The sequence below is a fragment of the Semicossyphus pulcher genome, unplaced genomic scaffold (genome assembly GCF_022749685.1).
Source record: "Semicossyphus pulcher isolate SPU_LCO1_2020_fin unplaced genomic scaffold, fSemPul1.0.p SCAF_7, whole genome shotgun sequence".
NCBI classification, from domain to species: domain Eukaryota; kingdom Metazoa; phylum Chordata; class Actinopteri; order Labriformes; family Labridae; genus Semicossyphus; species Semicossyphus pulcher.
In genome coordinates, this window is record NW_027211748.1 from 26,197,004 (window position 1) to 26,221,821 (window position 24,818).

The 24,818-nt window shown below is 41.2% G+C and overlaps 1 protein-coding gene across 7 annotated transcripts in view; it reads right to left on the bottom strand.

Moving 5' to 3' along the window:
- Nucleotides 1–5,485: 5,485 nt before the first annotated feature.
- zmynd11 (zinc finger, MYND-type containing 11) overlaps nucleotides 5,486–24,818 on the bottom strand; it is a 39,971-nt gene continuing 20,638 nt past the window's right edge. For 5 of the 7 annotated variants that reach the window (XM_069684025.1, XM_069684024.1, XM_069684021.1 and 2 more), the window contains 12 exons: nucleotides 23,103–23,135; nucleotides 22,807–22,884; nucleotides 22,054–22,146; nucleotides 19,831–19,918; nucleotides 17,915–17,970; nucleotides 17,697–17,774; nucleotides 15,456–15,574; nucleotides 14,873–15,194; nucleotides 13,134–13,208; nucleotides 10,875–11,153; nucleotides 10,611–10,796; nucleotides 5,486–7,705 (listed from right to left, as the gene is read on the bottom strand). In XM_069684025.1, coding sequence (XP_069540126.1) covers nucleotides 7,583–7,705; nucleotides 10,611–10,796; nucleotides 10,875–11,153; nucleotides 13,134–13,208; nucleotides 14,873–15,194; nucleotides 15,456–15,574; nucleotides 17,697–17,774; nucleotides 17,915–17,970; nucleotides 19,831–19,918; nucleotides 22,054–22,146; nucleotides 22,807–22,884; nucleotides 23,103–23,135 — 1,530 coding nt within the window. In that variant the 3' untranslated portion in view covers nucleotides 5,486–7,582. The remainder of the gene's footprint in view (nucleotides 7,706–10,610; nucleotides 10,797–10,874; nucleotides 11,154–13,133; nucleotides 13,209–14,872; nucleotides 15,195–15,455; nucleotides 15,575–17,696; nucleotides 17,775–17,914; nucleotides 17,971–19,830; nucleotides 19,919–22,053; nucleotides 22,147–22,806; nucleotides 22,885–23,102; nucleotides 23,136–24,818) is intronic. The other 2 variants (XM_069684028.1, XM_069684026.1) reach the window with 1 other exon arrangement.

Consider the following 24,818-nt stretch of genomic DNA (forward strand, 5'->3'; position numbering starts at 1 on the left):
TATTTCAACAATTTTGACAATAAAAATGAGATGTTGGGGTGATTTTTTCATCATTGTTGCACAAGTTTGAGGAAATATTTGAGCAGATGTGTAAAAAAAACGTCTGAACCAGTTAAATTATGTTGTCTTTGTTTGGAATCGGTATGTAAGGTTTTTGGGCTGCACGGTGGTGCAGGGGTTAGCGCTGTTGCCTCACAGCTAGAAGGTCACTGGTTCAGGAGTTTAGCAGGTACTGGAGTTTGCATGTTCTCCTCGTGCTTGTGTGGGTTCCCTCCGGGGTCTCCGGCTTCCTCCCGCAGTCCAAAGACATGCTTGTTAGGTTTAATTGGTGACTCTAAATAATTTTATTTTATTTCATTTGGTCCAAGTCTCAAGCAAGTCTCGAGTCATTTGGTCCGAGTCATTTGGTCCAAGTCTCAAGTAAGTATCAAGTCATTTGGTCCAAGTCTCAAGCAAGTCTCGAGTCATTTGGTCCGAGTCATTTGGTCCAAGTTTCAAGTCATTTGGTCCAAGTCTCAAGCAAGTCTCGAGTCATTTGGTCCAAGTCTCAAGTAAGTGTCAAGTCATTTGGTCCTAGTCTCAAGTAAGTGTCAAGTCGTTTGGTCCAAGTCTCAAGTAAGTGTCAAGTCGTTTGGTCCAAGTCTCAAGTAAGTGTCAAGTCGTTTGGTCCAAGTCTCAAGTATTTAAGTCATTTGGTCCAAGTCTCAAGTAAGTGTCAAGTCGTTTGGTCCAAGTCTCAAGTAACTCAAGTCATTTGGTCCAAGTCTCAAGCAAGTCTCAAGTCATTTGGTCCAAGTCTCAAGCAAGTCTCGAGTCATTTGGTCCAAGTTTCAAGTCATTTGGTCCAAGTCTCAAGCAAGTCTCGAGTCATTTGGTCCAAGTCTCAAGTAAGTGTCAAGTCATTTGGTCCTAGTCTCAAGTAAGTATCAAGTCATTTAGTCCAAGTAAGTGTCAAGTCGTTTGGTCCAAGTCTCAAGTAACTCAAGTCATTTGGTCCAAGTCTCAAGCAAGTCTCGAGTCATTTGGTCCGAGTCATTTGGTCCAAGTCTCAAGTAAGTATCAAGTCATTTGGTCCAAGTCTCAAGCAAGTCTCGAGTCATTTGGTCCAAGTTTCAAGTCATTTGGTCCAAGTCTCAAGCAAGTCTCGAGTCATTTGGTCCAAGTCTCAAGTAAGTGTCAAGTCATTTGGTCCTAGTCTCAAGTAAGTATCAAGTCATTTAGTCCAAGTAAGTGTCAAGTCGTTTGGTCCAAGTCTCAAGTAACTCATGTCATTTGGTCCAAGTCTCAAGTAAGTGTCAAGTCGTTTGGTCCAAGTCTCAAGTAAGTGTCAAGTCGTTTGGTCCAAGTCTCAAGTATTTAAGTCATTTGGTCCAAGTCTCAAGTAAGTGTCAAGTCGTTTGGTCCAAGTCTCAAGCAAGTTTCAAGTCATTTGGTCCAAGTCTCAAGCAAGTCTCGAGTCATTTGGTCCAAGTCTCAAGTAAGTGTCAAGTCATTTGGTCCTAGTCTCAAGTAAGTATCAAGTCATTTAGTCCAAGTAAGTGTCAAGTCGTTTGGTCCAAGTCTCAAGTAACTCATGTCATTTGGTCCAAGTCTCAAGTAAGTGTCAAGTCGTTTGGTCCAAGTCTCAAGTAAGTGTCAAGTCGTTTGGTCCAAGTCTCAAGTATTTAAGTCATTTGGTCCAAGTCTCAAGTAAGTGTCAAGTCGTTTGGTCCAAGTCTCAAGCAAGTTTCAAGTCGTTTGGTCCAAGTCTCAAGCAAGTCTCGAGTCATTTGGTCCAAGTCTCAAGTAAGTGTCAAGTCATTTGGTCCTAGTCTCAAGTAACTCAAGTCATTTGGTCCTAGTCTCAAGTAAGTATCAAGTCATTCAGTCCAAGTCTCAAGTAAGTGTCAAGTCATTTGGTCCAAGTCTCAAGCAAGTCTCGAGTCATTTGGTCCAGGTCTCAAGCAAGTCTCGAGTCATTTGGTCCAAGTCTCAAGTAAGTCTCAAGTCATTTATTGTTTTTCAAGTCAAGTCACAAGTCATCAAAACAGTGACTCGAGTCAACTCGAGTCCAAGTCACCAAGTCTCAAGTCCACATCTCTGGGGGGGGTCGTGGCTCAAAAAGGTTCCGATAAACACGATTTTACTAGTTTTTGTTTCTTGGAAACTATACGACTTGGAGTTTTCAAGTTTTTTCTCAGAATATTTCTCTTCTCTTTCGGCCCTACAACGCTGTAGTAAAAAAATGGGCCTAAAGCAGAATTAAAAAGAGCTGATTTCTTGTGAGTTCTGAAGTGTAAACTGTTCGCAGACAGATCGGGGTCACATAGTAAAAAAATACCCAAAATGCTTTGGGGCTCTTTTGCCTTCAGTCTGAAAGTAGCCTTTTGTTTATGATCAAGAAGCGTAACATCTAGTTCGTTTAAGGTTAGCACTTTAAATGGGGCACGTGTGTCCCGAAGGTGCACACTTTGTTCAGTGATCAGAAAATGGAAACACAGGATCTTGTTGATACATTTATTTCCTCCATGTTAGCACATAGAATATATTTATATACATATTGCTAGCTAAAGCGTCAAAAAGAAAACAAAAAGTCAGGAGCATAGAAAATGTTAAGCCACAATGAATAGTGTACATATGGACAGAACAGACGGTGACCTACAGGAGGTCAGAACAAAGGAAACTTCACACTGCTTTTATTCCAGGTAGAAGTACACGAATACTCGGAGTACTTGGTGGAATCCTGCTTGTACCCACACAGCATATGTACTCTGGAGTAAAAAGTCTCGTTATGGGCGACAATCTGACCAATTTACTGACTTTTTTAAGCTGAAAACAGCTTCGACTGAAGTTCCAGAAAATAAAAAGCATCATTGTCGTATTGCATTACTCTGAGGGAGTGCAACCATGTCTCTTCTTACATGAGCGGAATACAAAAAACAGAAAGGGAGCTGGAGATACACACCTTTACTCATGCAGTTAAAAACCAGAGATACAAACTGGAATGACATCAAAAAGTTTTCCACTTCAGGAATTTAAAAAAACAGAAAGAAAAAGTCTAAACACTGAAACCTTAACGGCTGGATGGACGAATATAAAACCAGTCAAACAAAGCAAGCTACACGTGTGTCAAACATAAAAACACCTGCAGCAGGTGTGTCGGTTTGGGAGAACATGCGTTTATCACACTGAAATATTCGGACACATCGAAGGTGCAGTGTAGCTCTCACTGAGTGTAAAATAATACAAAAAACCCCCGGAAAAACAAACATGCTGACAACGACAGAAACCTCAGAGTGCCGTGGTAAAAAACAGAAGATATGATAACGGTTGTACATTGTACAAAACTAGAACTAACAGTCGTCAGGATCGCCGTGAATGAAAGAACAGCTGAAATCTTTGTGAATTCATTTACAATATGTGGGAGGAGATACTGACAGAATGGTGTTTTATTTACATGTAGTGCAATGATGACAGAGATGAGAAAAAAAGGTGTTTGACCTTAAAGCCTGCAGAGAACTTTTTTATTCCATGAAGACGAGAAGAGAAGAGAAGAGAAGAGAAGAGAAGAGAAGAGAAGAGAAGAGAGGTCAAAACTGAAGCTGAACTGTACAACAACATGTTATTTATTAAAGTGATACACTTAAATGAGTTCCAAAAGAAAGACTCCAGAGAGAGAGAGACGAGAGACTGAACATTGTAAGTCTTTAAAGTCTGGAACAACAGTTACCGTAAATTCTCTAATAGTGGACCATATTGTTTTATGCATTATAGTCATTAAATCCCAACATTTCTCCAAGTGCAACAGATGTGGATTCATCCGGCACGGACAGTTTTACTCCTATTAGTTACATTACAAAAAACTCCAGTGAGCAGCTGTTTAAGGAGATTACTGAGGCTTTTTTAAAGTTTAAAATAAGAGGGTTTTCTTTTATACTTACATGATCAGTAGGAAACAAAGAGCTCCGAGCCACAGACACAGAAAGTATTAAGAGACTGTTGAACTTCTTGTTGGTTTTGGTCTTTTTATGGGACGTGTGTACCATAAGAAAATACACGAAAGAAACACCTGCTTTTGTTTTGGATTGCTGTTCATGAAACTCAACACTTCCTGTACAGATTTCACAATAAAAGCCTTCCAAGTTATAAGGAAGAGATTTTTAGATATCCAAGTTACACACGCAACATATTTTTCATTTTGACTTGGCTACACAGAAATAATAATAAGTGTGCTTTTTGAAAAAAACAATGTAAAATAACAGTAAGAAATACTAAAATCATTGAATTGTTTGTTTGAGAAAATACTTTATTGGTAGACTTTTTGTTAAATGATGAATCAAATAAATAAATATTTTTTAGTTCTAGTTTCTCAAATCTATATTGTTATCAGTGTAAATCTAATATTTTTGGCCGACCAAACAATCAATTTGAAGACTTGATAGTCGAGGTCTTTATTTAAATTTAATTGAACCTTTTCAACATTTTCCGACTTTTTAAAGATTTAACAAGTAAATAAAATTGACAAATTTATCAATACTTAAACCAATCATTAGTTATAGCTCTAACTTGATGTGCCCACAATGTAATGCATAAAGGAGACAAAGGAGATATCACAGATATTAAAACATTTAAGAGAGTTGTGGGAAAACATTGTTTACTTACTGTAAGCATGTCATACTACTTAATGTATCGTTTCCTCTTGAGGAAACATACATTTACAAAAAGGATCAAATCTTTAAAAAATAAAGTTTTTGTGTTTTATTTTTATTTGTCGTCCAAAAGTCTGAAAGACGTCAAATTTCCTGTTAGTAAAAAATGGAAGAACATCCTAATTATATGTATAATAACATTTACGATCATTAAACTGACAATCTCTAAGATTTCCATTTTGTTCTCTTTGGCGCCCCCTAATGGCGATATACGGTAGACAGACGTCCACGGTTGGCTCCGGTTGTAACTCTTGATTTTCCTCACTGACGGTCGCTTTCCTTTTTAGACTGTTTGCTTCATCTGAGCGTCAAATTTGTTTCTTTTTCTTTGGATTTTCACTTATTGTTGAAGTTGTATCTGTAGTCATCCATCTTTTCTTTGTTTGTTCAGCCATAGTAGATTACTGTTTACTCGCAACACTTGCAGAGAGCGGAAAAGCAGCCGCTTAGCTCCGCCTACCCTCTCTGACAGACCAACCACTGCTGGCTGATGGAAAACGCGTCACTAACTGGGCGCCGCTTGTGATTTTTTTTCTGTGAAAGTCACCACAGACAGCCAGTCTGTAATACTGTAAATGAGAAAGCTTATTACTTACGGGATAATTACTTTAACATTTAGTAATAGTTACTTAAAACTGTAAACACTTAGTATGTACTCTCTGTACCTGCCCACCTGAACTTATGAAGGAAGGTTTGAGTTTCCATTTACAGCAACAAAAAAAAGCAACAGGACAGAAAAGAAATAAGAGCCGGCTTCTCTCTTTACTGGAGGTGAATAAAAGGTTCTGCCCACTACGTGAGAATTTACGGTATTTTATTTGTCACATGTTAACAGATACACAAACTGATTAACAGCAATCTGTGTGTAAAAAAAGCGATGCGTCTATACAGAGTAACTGGATTATTTTCCTCCGTTCAGTTAGTCTTCATAACTGAGGAAACAGTCAAAGTTTAAAAGTGTCACACTCCCCAAAGAAGAATCAAAAAACTGGCAATTTTATTGCCCCTTTGAAAAAACACATAAAGGATTCCAAGCACCATATTTATACACCATCGACACTCGACATCCAGCGCAAGGAACACTCTAGAAAAGATTAATTTGATCATTCACATTTGCATAATGTTTTATATTGGTCCATCCGTCGTCACGGTTAATCAGACACCAGAAACTTCTGGTCTCCTCTATTTTTTTTGTTGTTTTTGTTTTACCGTAATGAATGGAAAAGACAAACTATGAATCTATCAACATGCATGTAGCCTTACGGGGAGAAAAAAAAAGGATGAGATAAAGAAAAGAACAGAAACAGGCACTGACCACCAACAACAGCATAAGCAGTGAAAGAGTCTCATAGCTAGTCACTTCAGGATAAAAAAGAAAAGATTTTGAGTGTACATCACTATAAAAAAAATGACACCGACAACGCTCGGAAAAATATACACCATTTTTTTAGCTTGTAAGAGGGCGTAGGGGGAGGGAGGGCTAACAAGATCTTCTCAGGTAGGATTATAGACTGTATATACGAAGCTGATGTAGCCAATGTGTAAGTGCCTTAAACCTGCATTCTTTCAAACGGCCAGCAGGGGGCGACGCCACCAAACAGAAGAGTAATGATTGTATGGAAACCTTCTTCTCACGCGGTTCTTTCCTCAGTAAACATTTTTCTAATGTGTTTATGGTGTCAGTCGCTAGCTTGATGTGTTCTTCACTTGAACATGATGTTCTTTTGTAAATAATAGTCCCATTTAGAGCAAAATAGACGATAACACAGAAAACACCTCTCAAATATACTCAAAAAACCAATATGGCCAATATGCCAAACACAAGGCTTCAGAACAGTCAACCAACCAATGGGTGATGTCACCGTGGCTACACCCTCGTCCTATATACAGTCTATGGGTAGGTTCAACAAAATGTCAGATTTTTTGGCAATATTAAAAGCATTTGGGTTTGTAGGAAAATGAAGTGTGCAAAAACTGTCAAATCGTGGAGTCTCTCTAAGATCCAGCTCAGTAAAGATTGCTAAACATTTCCCCCAATTTAGAACAAATTAGAAAACATCTTTTCAATTTTAAGTCCGACTCAGAAAAATCACAGTCAAGTTAAAAAATAAAAAAGACGCCAAAAATGTGCATAATTCGAATAATAATATTACATTGGAAGATTTATTTAGTCGGCATTTTTAAGGCCGACCTCGTGACCCTGTTCCCAATAAGTGACTTTAGGACAATAAGATTTTAGGTAGAAATGATAAAAGGTGCCGTCCATCGCAATAGTTTCATAAAAAAAAACAATATATTAACGTCTGTGAGCCTCTTCGCGATCAACAATACGCCGTTTTTTGTTGTATTCAAATTCTCTATGAAAGCAGAGCTTTTCAAATGCTGCAATGGTGCTTATGGTCTGTTTTCATTTTCCTTGTAAGATTGACGGTGTGTGTTTGTTGCATTTACAGTAAGAAAAGTTTCTAAAAATTCAGGTAATAAAATGCTCATCAGTATTAATGCTCATCCGTTACTAAACACTTAAATAACATCCTCCGAAACAAGCTCAAAATTAGCACTTCAGTAAAGAAAAAAACAAACGAATCACACCATTCGAGCCGTGCTCCCGAGCAACCTGTTCACGATTCAGAGAAAACAATAAAAATATAGAAAGAAAAATCAATACATGGTTACATTAAATAAGAGAAATTAAAAAAAAAAGAGAACAAATTGCTCTTTTCACGCAGAAAACATCGGGTCCACAAAGTTTTCAAGAAGGCAAGTAGAGAAGCAGGAGGGACAGGTTTGTGTGTGTGTGTGTGTGTGTGTATGTTGTAGACACTGACTGACAGGAGGAGGAGTGGGCGAGAGCCAATGGCAAGCTGTGTAAAGTGAAGAGGGGCGGGGCTTGTTCATCTCTTCCTGCGGCAGGTTCGTTTGTGGTCGGCGTGCCAGTGCTCCTGTTGACACTTGATGGAGCAGTACGAGGTGTTCCAGCAGCAGTGGTACATGGCCTCCTCCTCACAGTTGTAACACTGCAAACAACACAGAGCAGTTAGTACTTTTGTGACGACACCCTAGTACAATTACAGTGCAGTGGTCTTTTAATTGTATGCCTCTGTTTCCTACATACCACAAGAGTGTAACTCTGGCAGGGACCGGGGATATATTTGTATATCGAAAAACAAAACAACAGCATGAGGAGGCCTACATTTAACTGGAGAGATCGCCTCTCAATCATATACACAAGGGACCTAACACCAGACAACATCTCTCTCTTTCTGTGATTGTCATTCGACACTTGTCACAACAGCAGAACAAACAGGTATGTGAGGGCGAGAGCGAGGGGAGATTGTCTGCGGAGGTTGTCGTCCTGACAGACAAATCAAAACAATGAAACTAAACTAAGATGTAATAATATCCCTCTAGAGCAGGGCTGTTCAACTGGCGGCTTGCCTTTTTAACTTTTCTCTGGCCTGTGAGAAGCTGCCAACACATCCAGCTGGTGTCAATCAATCAATCAAATTTTATTTGTATAGCGCCAAATCATAACCAAAGGTATCTCGAGACACTTTACAAAAAGAGCAGGTCTAGACCGACTCTTTGTTATGTTATTTAAAGAGAGGCCCAACATGAATCACCATGAGTAGCACTTGGCAACTTTCGGCACATTGGCAAGGAAAAACTTTTAACAGGCAGAAACCTCGAGCAGAACCAGACTCATGTTGAACAGCCATCTGCCTCGACTGGATGGGCCGAAAATGGGATAGAAGGAGATGCAGGATAGAGACAGGCAAAGAGAGCAACAACAACATATGTTCTTGTTACATCAACAACAACAGGTAATACATACTTGGCAGGCCACAAAGGCTGCTTGAAAGGCTGATAAGGTGTCTGCGATATGATAAATATTACGGTGATGAACATCCAGTGTTTCCCATGCAGTCTTTACATACACGGTCCACCTAGGTGCATTAACAGCTGCCAAGTATTATTGACGACCCATTTTAGCATTTGATCAATTTCTTTTTGTTTGTTTTTTCGAGAGAAGACGCCACCCCCGATCGAATTATAACCGACACTCTCTGCTCCCACTGCCCCTCCTGCTCCTGTTCATTGTGACAGACACACACGCTCTGCTGCGATCACTCTTACTACGCACACACGGGAGAGGATTGTTGTCGGACCTCTCCTTTTAAATGCCTACTAATGCCGTTTTGTTTTCTGAGTGCAGCTGGTTGTATCTGATGTCATTTGTTAACACTAACACGTTGGTTCCGCTAGTTTATACGCCCGGCAATTATCAACAAACGTCCTCCACGCGCAAGTCACCGGCTGCAGACTGCGGGTGGAAACAAGACTAGAGTTGTGTTTTTAGGCGACTTCATGAAACGTACAGCTGATGGAGAAATTCATCAGAGCAGACACACACAGAAGAGAGAGGTGGGTCACACTGTGTGTGTGTGAAGACAGGAGAGGTGTGTGTGTGTGTGTGTGTGTGTGTGTGTGTGTGTGTGTGTGGTTGGTTGGGGGGCAGAGAGCTGGAGAAAGGAGAGCAGATTCAAGATTTGTCAGGAATGAATGAAAATATAGAAGGTTTAATACTGTGATATAACAAATAATCTACAGGAAATAAGTTTATGCATTCTTTATTATATAAATTTATATATTTATTTGTATATTTATATTTTCAATATATAAATTTGACCAATGCTGCACCTTGAAATATGAACTCTTCACAGGCTTTACAGAAAAAGTCCCATTAACCAACTTTTAGCAAACAAGCAGCTTCAAAATGTCTCTGCTCTACAAAGTCTACCACCTCTTAATTTATAATTCAATGGATTACAATAGTTACAACATTCATTCCATATATAACAAGAATATATAAGAATAGGATGTATGTGTGCATGGACAGGTGGTGACAGACGGACGGACAGACGAGCCCTAAACATTATGCTTGAGTCTACAGCAGGTGACAGTGCAGAGGGGTAAAAACAGACCAGATGTACCTCGAGTTAAATTTTTTACCGGTAAAATCTGTGGAAGTCCGACATATTAAAATCCCCTGCCTCACTGACTCGTTATGACTCCGCCCCCTCAGCACTCAGGAATATGCTAAACCAGCCATCCGAACTATGATTGGTCATTTTGGCAAAGGATTTACCAGCGAGGCCGAGTCAGCAGCCGCAGCCCCTCTCACCGGTGCCACAAGCGCACGAGATGCCATCGCTGTGATGACAGCTTTAGTTTCTCCGCGGCCTGCAAAGTCCTCATGAGGGATTTCAGTGAAATAAGAGTGTGTCTTTATCTCCTCCTCAGTAACCGGTATTTGTAGCAGTAAATAGGTTTTGTCCTTTATTTGATCCATTAATTATAATGAATAAACATCCCTTTTGATTCTGCACGCTTCGATGATGAGGTGTTTTCATTTCAAATGTCCCACTGTAATCAAAGACACTCGGGCAGCGATGTTAATTCGTATATATTAATCAATATGATTATGTGTAAGACCTGCCCTCCCTCAGGAAGAGAGAGAGAGAGAGAGATCATGCATATGGACAGTACGGACGCGGCACAAAAAGTGGTCATTTGAGCATGAGACATGTAAAATTTTGAACGCCTGGCGTAGGCAAATATATATTTATAAATGGTGTCTATTGAAATATGCCTTGATGATGTCATTCTTTAGCTTGCCTATCAATTGTTTTTAAGTTTAATAAATGCAGATAATATTTGACCATAATTTCAAACATTGAAAGCTTCCAGGACACGTGGACCGGCACTCATTTTTGTAAACGGAAACCCTGCTCGAGATGTTGCTGAGATATTGGATTCACATGGGATGGACTTAGGTGAAACTCAAAACACAATGCTTCACAGCTGGTGCAGAGGCATGAAAACAAACGGCTACACAGGGTAAATCAGTCCAGAACTCACCCACTGCTTCTTCTTGGTCTGGGAGATGAGCTGTTTGTGTTGGGCCACCAGCTTCTTCACCTCCTCCACCAGCTCCTCTTTGCACTTCTCCTTCACCTGCTTACACTTCCTCTCCATCTCCGCCTGAGCTCCGGTCACTGCCTTACTCACCGCCTGCCGCTTCTCCTCCTCCATCTCCGCGCGGAGCTGAAGCCGCAGAGACAGACATGTCACACTCAAACTCTCCGAGGTACAGACCTTTACTAACATCACACACACACGCACCTTCTCCAGAGCCTCCCTGACGACCCTCTCTGTCTCCCGCTTGTTGTCGGCCTTCATCATCTCCTTCACGTCGTTGAAGACCTTGGTGTACTTCTCGTGGCACATGTTCTGGCAGGCTCCGTCGCTGTTGGTCTGTGTGCCGCGGTGCAATGTGCGCGGCGACCCTCCGTTTGCCTTCTTGGTCTGCGTGGACACCGACAGCTTCTCGGGCAGCTGGGGCGCCGAGGACACCGGGATCTCCTGACTGGAGCTGACCGCCTCCATCTCTGGCTCCGGGTCCTGATGGAGGAAGGACAATTACAAAACTACATGTGATATATACTTTCCTAAAGTATCTGTAATACCTGTACAAATATGTTTTCCCAATTTATAAGATATAGCTGCAGTAAGCTGACAGCAATCTATGTATCTGTAGGGCTGTGATAGTAACCGCATGACCGTGGTTATGTGAACCAGTGACATTTATTTATTTGTTGTTGTTCACAGCAATAAGTGAAAATACACCAGATTCATGAGTGTCAAACAAATCATAGGGGAATGGAGACAGGCCTGGCTGATGGGCTTGTAGTCGGAACGGAATGAAAACACACACCAGCTGGCTCGGCTCGTGGGTCGTATTTAATGTTAGATTTGACCGGGAGACTATTAACTTTATCTTTTACTTTGTGTGCATGTTGCATTTTGTCTAGTAAGCAAGGCTTGCTCCCCTCCATTACATCAGCATCTCTCTCTACATGTCATGGTCAGCCCAATCCAGATGTGAACCCCATTGTAAACCACCTGAATGTGATCAAGAGGAAGATGGATGGTCACAAGCCATCAAACAAAGCAGAACTGTACCAAGAGCGGCCTAACGTCACCCAACAGCCCTGTGACAGGCTGGTGGAGAGCATGCAGAGATGCATGAGAGCCGTAAATTAAAAACCAGGTTCTTCCACCAAATAAACTAAAACATTAGTATTCTTTTGGTTTTCTTTGGGCCTGATCAGACAGAACGCGTTGTAGCAGCTGGGGGCGGCTTTTTTGTATTTGTTTTCAATGAGAGGGACGCTTTATGCGCGCTGCTTTTGTGTTGCTGTGCGCCTCGCGTTTTTGAGGAAACGCTCTGAGCGCCTCAAGCTGAAAAAACTTCAACTCAAAGCCCGACGTCATGGCTGTTTTTTCCCCATTGTCCAATCGGATGAAAGGTTTTCAATATAACGGTAAGGTTAATGACAGCTAATGATCCGGTGGTTGCCTTAACAAATACTTTTTAAAAAGGCACAACAAGTTTCTCTTTTTTTTTTACCGCAGGCTTCAACAAAAAAGGCAGTGCGGTGCGCCTCGCATTTTACAGCCTGCAAAATGTGTTCTGTCTGATCGAGCCCTGTAGTCATTTTCTGCAAATAAAAGACCTCAATGAGAATATTTAGTTTGGAGGTAGTGAGAAATGTCGTTTACAATAAAACAAAAGTTCATTTTACAGAAACAAAAACCTTTAAATAGTAGAACCAGAGAAAAACTTATTTTTGCAGTGCTCTCTGCTCTCCGGAGCTGTATATATTTAAATGTAGGTATTTATATATTAATGTAGGATATATATATTAGTAAATATAGAATAAGCGCTTTATATACATTGCATTTTTGCAGCGCCCCAGTCACAGCTCTATGTATCAGACTGAAGCCATGTACTCGGGTATTTTTCATTCATCTTTCACTCCCATCCATACAAGCACGGTTATAAAAAAATAAAACGATAAAACCCAGTCATGCAAAGAAGAAAATTGCGGCCAATCAAAAGTCTGACAAAAATCTATTGCCGGAAGTAGTGCATCCCGGCGCCTCAGTATAGTGGACGAGTAACTGAACATTTCTGTGTTATCATGTAAAAAGTCCTGTTAGCAAGGTTAGAAGCATCACTGTTTTTGTCACGTGCGTCATTTTGCAAAGAATGTCGCTTCATTTGTGACGCCTCACAAAAGGAGATAACGGCGCACAGCCTGACGTCACGAGCCAAAAACGCCGTTTACCCCGTCTACACGTCTCCATGGAAACAGAGTTTCTATAAGTGCTCACCCTGGCCGGAGTTTTACAACAGAGCTGTTTTCAGTGACCTAAAACGGCGTTTGTGTGGACGAAAGGCCAAAACGCAGAGAAAAAGCTACGATTTGAAAAATACCCGTGTACGTGTGGACACGGCCTGAACAGACAAAAAAAGTACTAACAAATCTCAGCTGTGTAGCCTCGGTAAGATTTCTGTAGATGGTTTTAATGACTTACGCTGGCTTCTTCTTTGGGCTCGACCATTTGAGATCGACGGCTTTTCTTCGCCTTGGGCTCCTGACTGCCTTTGAGCTGCAGAAAGAAAAAAAGAAGACAAATTATTAAAAAATAAGCTGAAGTATACTGATGTGGACTGTTAGACTGGTAGAGCTCTGTGTGGGGGAATTCATAAGCATATCACTGAATCGAATTATAGGAAACCTGGAAGCTAAAAGCTATTAACCATCTGTGTTTCAGAAAAAGTCTTAGGCCACTTGAGAATATTCAGGGAAAGAAAAACCATAATGAAAATTAACATTTGTTTTAAAGTGAAATGTTGTAGTAGAAAGGTCAGCCTGTCCCTACATTGGTCTTTTTTCTTATTGTGATTTATTGGCTTCATATCCCAAGAATCTTTTCAACATAAGCCCATAATTATTGATGAAAGCATTCTGCCTACTGTGATGTTTTTCTTTAAGTTTTAATACTTTATATCTTTAAAATCTGCACAACCTACACGTAAGTTTTGTCTGTTTTGTAACAATGTGCAGTTCAGCCACCAGATGTCACCACTTGCAGTCTCTACATGATTTCAGTTTGTGTTCTTTAAATGTTGAAGACTTCATGTTAACCTCTGTTTTTATGCCCCTGAACTATGGAACCTGCCGCCTCTCGATGTCAGAGCAGCGAGCTCTGTCACTATTTACAAAAGGAAATTAGAGGCCTATCTTTTTAATAATTTTACAAGTTATTTAATAGCCTGGTCAAAGCTTCATCTCTGGTATTTATTTTGTCTTATTTAACTTTTGACTGTTTTTAATTGATTTCTAACATTTTATTGTTTTATGTAGTTATTTATTAATTTTTTATTTTATTTTATTTTATTATATTTAGTACTTTACTTTTATTCTATCTATTGTTGTTAGTTTCTGTTCTCCTTTGGTGTCTGTTTGCTCCTTTGTGAAGCCCTTTGGGCTGCATGCTTGTATGTGTGAAAGGTGCTGTATAAATAAAGTTGAGTTGTGTTAACCTGTGTAGTCTTTTCTTTTAACTTTTACCTTTTTTATGTAAAGTAACTTTTCTTCAGTCATTTTTTCATACCTTTAACAAAAAGTAATCCGAGTATCATAAAGGTATACCACCGACGACAGCATTCTGGCTCCGGTCTTATTTTATAGACGTTATTTTACGTCTTTTTGTTGTCGTCTTTTGTCTTTCAGGTTCAGCACCCTGTGATCCATCTAGTTTTAAAGGTGGCCAAGAGGGATAGGACTTTTAAGGCTTACTAAAGAGTTTGCATTCTATGTATGAACCTTATATACTATACTAACAATAAAATAAATATATCCAACTACAACAAACACATTAAAAATTCCTGAATCTGCACAGTCCCCGCCCACTATGTACATTTCTAACTGCCTCCTTCGTCATGAAAACAAAAACACGTCTCTGCCATCGTTTAGTGGCAACTTGTTGAAACTTAGCTAGCTTGAAATGTAGTAATTAGTAGTAGTAACCTTAACGTTAGTAGTCAGTAAAAAATTACAATGACGGTTACAGCTGGCTCGCGCATTGCCTAGGGTGCCGCCCCTTCGAGGACTGTAGCCTCTGTTTATGGGATGCGCAATTTAACTGCTGAGCTAAACCGGCTCCCAAAAATCTCTTGTACTTTTAATTTAGGCCACAAAATGTGTAAAAATAGGGCCCAGGTTAAAAAAATACAGGAATTCCCCCTCAATAGAATGGACCGCACTTACATGTCGGACCTGCTCGTTGCTGGTGGAGGAGATGCTGGACTCGGCTTCGTCTGTCCGCTCCAGCCTGTCCGTCCTCCCGCTGCCTTCCTGCTGCTGCGGCCGCTGGCTCTGGCTCTGGCTCTGGCTCTGCTGGTTCTGCTGGTGATGCTGGTGTGGCATGCTGCTCTCCTCCATCTTTGTTTTCCAGAAGCGGCCTTCCCTCAGGAAGCGCTGGTAGACCTCCAGCTCCTCGCATGCCTTCTTCCAGCCATTGCTGCGCTTCACCTGAAGCTGCTGGACGCTCACCTTGATGTCCTGGATGTTGTCTGAGGGGATCCACGCTCTGGAGAAGACAGAAACAAGTTCACAGGATTTCTGCATGTTTGTATTCATTTCAGCGTATTTCAATACAATTAGCTGAAGATTACCTGATTACCTAATCTTAGTTTTTTAAAACCTTTATCTTCATTTGTATTTTAAAGAAACTGGACTATTTCTTTTGCTATAATAACCTTGAATCCTGAGGTTTCAGCTGCATAAAGGGGCTTTATATACCTGCGAGAACATTGGCAGTCCTCGTTATACATAATTTATGTATAATTACCTCTGGTGCTGGTGGCCAAAGAAGCGTACGTCCACCTGGTTGTCCTCCCTCTGAAGGACTTTGGCCGGCCAGTAACCAAATCCTTTCATCTTGGCCCACACCAAGTCGTGGCTGGGGCTCTGCCGAATTAACGCACACGAACAGAAACATTAAAGACACGAGCAAGGAGTGTAATTCTCATGAGGAAATCTCAGCATGAATTCATTATCAAAAGTAATTTTGTGCTAAAATGGCTTTAATACGGCTTATTTTTCTGTTCTGTGGATGCATTTGAAAAGAGCTGCAACATTACTTGTTACATGAGGGTTTTTACTGGCTCAGAATGGGCCTTTGGGGTTGCCAATTTACAGAGTTGCCCTTTTGCAATTGACCCTTTTTATTAAGCCCCTCCCTTGAACGGCAACGGTCCAATCCTACGTTAGCAACCGTAACTAGGCGCGGGAGGCCTGTCAAGCTTTCAGAACAAGGAGAAATGCTGAAACAGCGTGCATATGGAATCTGTAAGTCCGAGATGAGATGTCCTCAAAGTTTAGAGGGGGGTGTCATATTGATGCTTTTCCAAAGTCAAGAACTCGAGAGGAGAGATGTCGGACATGGATTACAAATTGTGGAAGACCTCACTCGCAGTTTAATCCATCATTGATCAACAAAGACTCCTTCGTTTATACTCCAAGGTAAGACGCTAACTAACTTGGCTAGGCATGTTAGCAAAAAAAGACGGTTGAATATGTTAGTCCAGATCCAGTGTATGGATCACGCCCACGATATGCGAGCGATATCCCGACGCACTTTAAAATGAAAAAGTGGGATCATTCAGTTTTACTTGCAATGGGCTAAAACATATTAAATAATGAAAGTTATAGGGAGTCATAACTAAACATTGGCTTAACATAAAACAATATATTGACTCACCCTGCTGTGCTGTTGTTCCTGTATATGATTGTCCTTAACATGAATTGTCAAGACGTGGGGTTACTGTCGCTTGTGTTGGGACCCGCCAAGTTTTGGCTCGATTTTTACGTCCTCTTTATTCTCAACACTCGGCTGACAAACTATACTATTGATACTTTCAAATGCATATTGTCGTCCCTTCTGTATTTGTCGTCGACTTCTCTCTGATATTCGGGAACTATTTTTCCAGAAATTTGCTATTATTTCCCTTAGAACATCTCTCACTGTTGAGCTTGACAGGCGTAGCAACAGTAACCAAGGGGGGCGGGACTTAGCAAAAGGTCAATTATAGCATACAACAGAAGAATGTTATGTCAGACGCGTCCTTTTGGAAATACTCTTTAGGCGCGGGTCGCAGGAGGCAGGACATGATGAAAAAAGTAAGTAGTGGTTTTAACTCGATTTAAACGTTTCCATCAGAAATAAAACGGCTTTTATTTTCTGAGAGATCACAGGAAGTCCCCTCTCCCATCAGCGCTAGCTTAGCGGCGGAGCGTTCAGGTTCAGTCAAAAGCAGAGACGATTTGATTGTTTTTTTCATTCTCAATTGTTATGATTTTGGCGCTGGTGACTTTCCTTTAGCGCTGACTTAAACCTCTTTGGGGGGTGTCAAGAAATCCTCTATGCAGGAAAAACTCTGTTCATCTGTAACTTTCATTTCTTGTTCAAAGGTGGGTGTGCAAATATAATTCAATACACCTTTTGTCAGTTTGTTAGATAAGCTAGCTGTCCGTTCTTTGTGTGCACAGTGCTCCCTGCCCTGGCTCTGTAAATAGTAATCAATCAAAGCATGTAGCCAGCCAGACTTTACTTGCACACTGGCATCCAACTTACTTTATAGTTTGTTAAGACATGTTGTTGTTCTGATGTTAGCAATAGTTGCAGGACAGTTGTATCTCTGTCTTTAGCTGGTGTGCAAGCTCTGGGAAGCTGTCTCATCCACTCTCGTGTTGACGTTAAATCAGCCATCGATGTGATACCTAGCTCACCAACAACCTTGCTAATATAAACTGCATTACCTGCTGTGTCGTTACTTATGTTGGTGTGCACATCCGACCTCAAAACAAACCTTTTAGTCTTAAGAAATGCCAGCAGCAATTTGAGAGCCACGCTAGAATAGTTTAAATCCACTATTGCTCTGATGAAACCACTATTTTTAAAATATTAGCTGATTTAAGAGGAATTCTGCCATTCAGTAACAAAAACATGTATAATTAAACTGTGTTTTTCTACAGATGAGTCTCATTAAACTGCAGTTCTGCTGGTTGGAGCAGGTTGGGTTGTACTCACACAGGGGTAACAGAACCAGTTGTCTGGACGGGCGTTCGACAGGTAGAAACAGTTCTTACACAACAACAACTCATTCAACTGGAAGAGAAACAACAGAGAAAGAATGAGGGAGGACGGACGGACGGAGAAGTTAATGTACATGAACTTTTTAGACCTAAGAAGCAAACAAACTAAATCTCACTGGTGAACTGTGAGAAAATTAAATAAAACAACGGTACCTCATGGCATGTGTCGCTGAAGAGCAGCCGTGCGATCTCTGCCTGGTCGCTTTGAACTGTGACAAACAACAACACGCTCATGAAGCTTGGCGAGAAAAGATATATTTAGATTTAAGTGGAATCATTTAGAAAAGTGTGTTTTAAAGAAAATACCTCCAGACAAAACATGTTTAAAATATGTTTAAAATATTAGGTTTGATGACTGATTGAAAATGTCCACAAAGCACAGATCAGAGTGCTGAAAGCTGGCACCGAATGTCAGGTTTTTATCTTGCTTATATATTCTTTTGTAGTTCCAGGGGGGTATACTACGAAGGAGGATTTGCAGTTATCGAGGTAACTTCAGGGTTAACTCTGGGTTTTTTTAGTACTAGACTACTAGGGTATGATCGTCATGGTAACTTATGCTGCTCCGGAGCAGGTTATGTTCGAGATAAGATAAGATCAACCTGAACTAAACACCACCCACTGACCAATCAGGGCTCTTGATTCAGGAGCTCTGTGAGCAGATCGGAGAGGGAGGAGGGAGAGAGAGAGAGAGTGGTAAAACACGTCTGATTTTTGATTTGTAATATATTCATGAAAGATATTCATCGTGCTTTACTGATATACAGCTACAACAGAGACTGATCACAGCACTGAAGCCTTGTACGTGTTGCATCTATAAGATATGAAAGTATGCTTTAAATTGTGCTTTTATATTTATTTTATTTGCTCCATAAGACGGTTTGATACGGCTGGGCTGAGAGAATAAGTCGGAATCTGTCATAAACGCCACAAAAATACATCTGTGCTATATATTAATTTAATAGAATACACGAGTATCATTACAGTCAATGGTGCTCCAATCTTGGATCCCATCAGCTATAAACGATACAGCCTCTGGAGACAATAATGAACATGTCGGGCATGTAGCCAGTCTGTCCTCAAGAACGGACGTCGGATCCATCATTTCTGATGCATTCGTGGAAGTCGGGAAATCTGAAAGCTGAACGGCTTTCGTGACACAGCTTTAAGAGAATTTGTCTCAAGTGATACAGATTGTTAGCTGAACTTGCTGCAGATGTTTCTAGAAATTAATAAGAAGCTAAACCGTCGTCAGATGAAGCCAGGATGTCATTACGGTGCATAAAGTTCCGTCTGCTTTTGCTCTCGACACGGACTGTTTGTCCTGCATACGCTGCAGCCTGTTGATACGCGATTGGTCAATATTACTCGGACTACAAGCGTAATACAAACGGAAACCAGAACACTTGCCGTCCCTAAAATACACGTCCCTGCCTACAGATTCTACATTTCTATGTAGAATCTTTAAACAGAGATTAGTGGTGCTCTAATGATGGAGCAGTGTTATTACAGACTTAATTTGCACATTTTTTTCCATTGTTGTCCTTCCTGCAGCTGCAGCTGAGTGGATTGCAGTCTGGATTAACTTATATCTTTCTAATATTATAGTTTGCTCTGAGTTAGTAAGTAGGTAGTAAATATGCCGATCAGCTGACGGCAGACTGGTCTCTATGTGTGATTGGTCATTCGCTGCAGACTCCGCCCCTTTAATGTGAAGGCGCTCATAGAAACCCTGGGTTGATAACCAGCGTTCGTGTGGCCGCTTAGCGTGAGGTCCTTTGTCAGGTTAAGTGAAGCCAGATCGGGAAAAGATACCCTGGGTCTGTTGAACTCGCTTCATAGTATAGCCCCCTGGTTACATTTAAAATGTAGACTTTTATTTAGACAAAGTTCTCATAGAGCAGCATTTTTCCATGTGGAGTAACAAAAGTGTTTTTGTATCAGCACTGAACTCGTTGACACAGCTGGTTCATATTACAGTACTGCTATCACAACATTGTCAATCTTTAAACCAAAGCAAAGTAAACCACACAGGGAAACATATTCAAATGTACACAACTCTGACCTACCTCCATACAAGATGGCCGTGTTGTGAACAATGAGCTGCGCGTCTGCTTTGAACTCCTCGAAGCTTTTATATTTTCCTTCAGATAAGTTCTGAGAAAGAGACAGGCAGAGACAGACAGGGAGGGAGAGAGGGAGAGAGGGAGAGTTTTTGTTTATTTTACAAATATTTGATATTTTTGTACTTTGATACTTTGGCAAAACTGTTCCTAAATCTTTAATGCCATAAAGCCTTTGACTGAATTGAATCAAAATATGGGAAAATAGAGTTAAAGTTGGTCTGAAAGAGAGGGAACGAGCACAAAGAGGTTTATTCACATGCTGTGTGTGTGTGTGTGTGTATTTTTATTTGTGTGTGTGTGTGTGTGTGGTGACCGACATGAGAGAGGTCCAGGACAGGCCAGTGTACTTATTAACACTAACACACACACAGGTCTGGGCAGTGCTCCAGTGAGTCTGGCAGAGGCTGGGTGTGATGCACCACTGACCACGGCTCAGCAGAGTCCTGCCTGACCTCTCTCACACCACACACATAAACTCAAAATTTAACACAAAATCTGTGCTGGCCACACTGACAGGGCGGACACAGTGGAGCACTTTCTTTCCAAGGGGTGTAAAGTTAGAGCAGTCAGCAGAAAGTGTCCGGATAAGCCCGATGTCCGTGTGTGGTGTTTAGACTGGTCACTGAACTGAGTGAATAAAGAACCTTTTTCAGGCAACGTTACAGCAACCCCTCACGCCCGTTCTTCAACAGTTAATTAACATTTGTTACTTAGTTAGCGTCATCGAAGCAGACTAAAGCCAACTGAACCAGCCCAATGAAATTCTCCCAACTATAGGGCTTTTTACACTGCCAGTTCAAGGCGGGATTATTACGCCTCTTTTACGTTACGTCTTCTATGTAGAACACACGGAGGAGGAATGGTGGGGCGAAGTCGTTCCGCCTCTGAGCCGGCATCGGAGGTAGTAACAGAGGCAAAACAGTGTCTGTGTGAACAGCCGAGCGGGCAGGGTGGAAAAGCGCTTTGTGTGTGTATTAGAAGCACGCACGTTTGTTTGCACCTCGCGTATATTTTGCTTTCGCACACCGGAACACTATTTAAAAACACACAGTGGGGCGGCTTTACGCCGCCGTTGTGTGGTCCAATGTAGAATGGCAAAGGTGGCATGAGGACGGAGCTTCGTTACGGCACTGAGGTTGAACCGCAGTGTAAAAAAGGCTAGCATTTTCGATAACATGCAGCCGCTTTGTGCGTTTTTTTAACTGATTATTATTACGGTTTTGTGTTAAAAAAACAGTTATAACATTCGTTTTCACCCTAGAATTAAATACATTTTTCTATATATCATAGAGATGCAACTACAAGTCTACGAGGAAAATATTTAGTCAGGGTCAGTCCTAGGGGATATCATTACCTCTCATAAATACAATAAAGACAAAAGGAACTCCTGAAGTTGCCTGAGAAACTTGTGAGCTGTGTCTCAATTCGGGGTCTGCATCCTTCGTAGGACGCGGTCTAAGGAGGATGAGTCATTCGTAGCCTGTGTAAACACTAAGGCCGAACTGACATGAGACAGTCTGGTCTACGGAAGGTTTGTTCCCACCAAACGTGGCTCCTGTCGCCTAGCAATAGGTAGCTAGCGGGCTAACTAGCTAACATAACTAACATCATGTAACTTAATTTTAAGTTTCAAGGCCCCTCTCGTTTTTTCAATATTTGTATCGCTAGCTATTTGAATAAGTTGAAACCACAAACTTTAACAGTAAAAAGTGTATTCCTCGGCCGCTTAAGAGTCCGCCATCTTGTTTGAATTGGCGCACAGTGTATCCCAGGATACGTTGGACTGCAAAGGATGCACCCGATGGATCCTTCGTGGCCCGGGAAAAGGAGGACGCATTTGTCAGTCGCATCTGAAGGAGCCTCCGAAATGGGACAGCCTTCGACGCGCCGCTGTGACGCAATTAGCCTTCACATATGTCCTTCGAGGGAAGCAGCCCCTGGATTGGGACACAGCTATAGAGCCACACCTATGAGTTCACCGCAAACAGGAACTGCTACAAGCTAATTCAGCAAACCTTTAAAAAAAAAGCCAAATTTGCAAAAATGTAACTCCACACATGCACAAAAAAAGTGTTACAGTCTGTGTGGATTTGCATTTAGGAGAAAGGCAAAAGCGGCAGCTAGAGATACTGGAAGTTTCAGAGTCGCACTGATCATGACGGTTACCTCCTGGATGTTTGAAACGTCCAGCGCAGTGTGGATCAGCCGTTTGTACATGGGATGTTTAGTGTCTTTGCCTTTCTTGTTCAGGTCCACTGCCTGCAATGTAGAGGAGGGAAGATGATTTAATACCACAACATAAAGAGGAGAAGGAGGAGGCCACACGAGAGGCAACATGGAGGATAGATGATGAGATTTGATGGGGAGACAGGGAGAAGAGAGCAATAGAGGTGGAGGAAAAGTAATGAGATTTAACACAAGCTTTATAGAGTAATGGTTAGAGAGTGAGGGAAGAGAGAGAGGGAGGGATAAAAAAAAAAAAGGATGGAGCAAATGAAATGTAATGGACGGGAGGAGAGAGGTGAGAGTGATGTAATAGGAGGAGAATGAAGAGTGGAGTTATTTTTTCTTAAGAGGAGGGGGAGTGATGGTTACTGAGGGGAGTTATATTAGTGGAATATCTTAACCTGACTTTTTTTGCAGATTGTCCAGACCATATTGGCATCAGAGTACAAATAGCTGAAGGTTTGTTATGTAAATTATAGTTTATAAAATCAAACTGAATTAAAAAATGTGGACGCCCAAACCCTCAGAAGACGGCCAGAGTTGGTTTGGTCAGAGTTGTTTATTTCAAGAAAACTTCAGCGGGGGGAATGCTTGTTAAAGGTCAGGCTGAGTACAACCATCTGCTGACCTGTCACAGAGACGCTTGATGAGTTGCAGGAAGATTAGGAGAAGTAAAGACATGTTTGTTCTCACCCTCTCCTTCATACGCTGGACGATGAAGCGCAGGTATTTACTCATCTCCTGTTTGTTCAGGTTCTTCTTTTTACTTCCCTGCAGGAGGACGACAGATGACGGAGAGATAGAGGAAAAAAGAAAGGGAATGTTTAGAATCTCAGCAGGCTCTGCTTTGACCCTGTATCCCAAATGCTGTAATACACAGGCAAAATTAAATGTAATAATAAATAAAGGCAATAAGAGACAGAAAGAGGGCTGGAAATAAGTGAAAAAGAAAAAATGAGAAAGAGTGGTAAACGAAGAGAAACACTGACCAAAAGTTTTTTGTTGTCATTCTCAATCAGCCACTGGTTGAAGAGTGAAAAAATAGCTGTTATTAGCTTTCTGTTGGCACCTACATGTATTCACATAACACTGATTAGGGCTGTCACGGTACTGAAATTTTCTAACCGCAGTGAAACACAAATGCCCGCTTGCGGTTCGGAGGTTAACCGCCGCCCCAGCCCGCTGCCGGAGTACATTTGATTTATTTAACTACAGGTCTCCCAGATGGTAAAACATTATCGACATGAGTGAACACAGCATGAGTGGTGGAAACGAGTTTATTATCACCACTAACTTTGGTATTTTTAAACCTGGGCCCTATCTTTACAAATTTGGGCGTAAAAATGATCTACAGGAACAAAAACTTTTGGAGTCGGTCCAGGAGGTGGCCTCCGCCGTAGCGCAAAAACGACGTGGGGCAATTGCCCAATCAAAGTACATCTTCTGTTTCCGGTTACACCAAAAGGATCATACGCTTTAAAAAAGAGACGATCTTTGTAGGGATCATTTCCGTAATGTTGTAGGACACCCAGTGTAACAATCTGAGCCTGTCAGTAGCAAAAACAAGCACTAGTAGACGTACTTTGATCGGGCGCAATTGCCCCAGATCGTATCGCGACTACAGCGGAGGCTACCAACTGTACCGATTCCAAAGGTTTTGGCTCCTAAGAGTCATTTCGACAACCAAATTTGTAAAAATAGGGCTAGGGTTTAAAAATACAGAACTTCTACTTTAATCGTGGAAATGAACCCGTGGTGACGGGCTAGTTGTAGGGGCTAAACTAACATGTCGCGAGACTGCACACGGGCTCATCTGCACCAATTAGATGCTCAGAGGGTTGAAACAGCGGTGCTCTGACAGCAAGGTTTCTTTTGCTGAGTTGCAGTGATGACGGTCACCGGGTCCACTCATGGTTGGCGTCACCTAATCGCAGTATTGCAGCCATGCCGTTACCGTGACAGCCCTAACACTGATGATACAAATGGTCTGTTTTTGCATTAAATTCATTTTTAAAATGTCATGAAAACAATCTTTTTTTGTGTCTGGAGAGCATTGTGAAGCAAGACATGACATGAAATTTGTTATCAAACTGGCAGCCATAGGTTGCCAAGAACTGAAAATATAGTTTCCATTTTTATTCCCCTTATATTCTGAGCAATTCAGACACCATGCAAATATACACTTTAAAAATCGACATTGTGATGCAGAAAAGAATGTTTAAAAGCTGTATTTCAGTTTCTAATCAAACTCCTCTGGTTTGTCTTTGATCTGAAGCGTTACAGAATTGTAGGTGGTGATACACGCATCAACTTTTACATTAACAGACAACGTAAACATCAACAGGCAACATGATGAGATGCAGTGCAACAGGTCTTTGGGCGACAAGGCTCTCTGTACTCCTCGGTTCCAGTCGCAACTACGGCGTTACCATAGCAACTCTTAGTACGACCGCAATTTAAGCTAGCTCAAATAATCTAAGACAAATCTGCTCACTGACAAATTACACGAGGTAAACCATCTCAAGCGTGTTTTTAGTTTATATTCATGTAGATGTTCTCCACATATTCAATTAGACCATTTTTCTGTCCAGAGAGATCACATGACCCCAAATCTGGGCTGTGATTGGAGCATTTCTGATGTAATTCTGCATGTTGACCACAAGAGCTCGCTGCTGATCTGACATCCAGATCAGAGGAGGTTGACC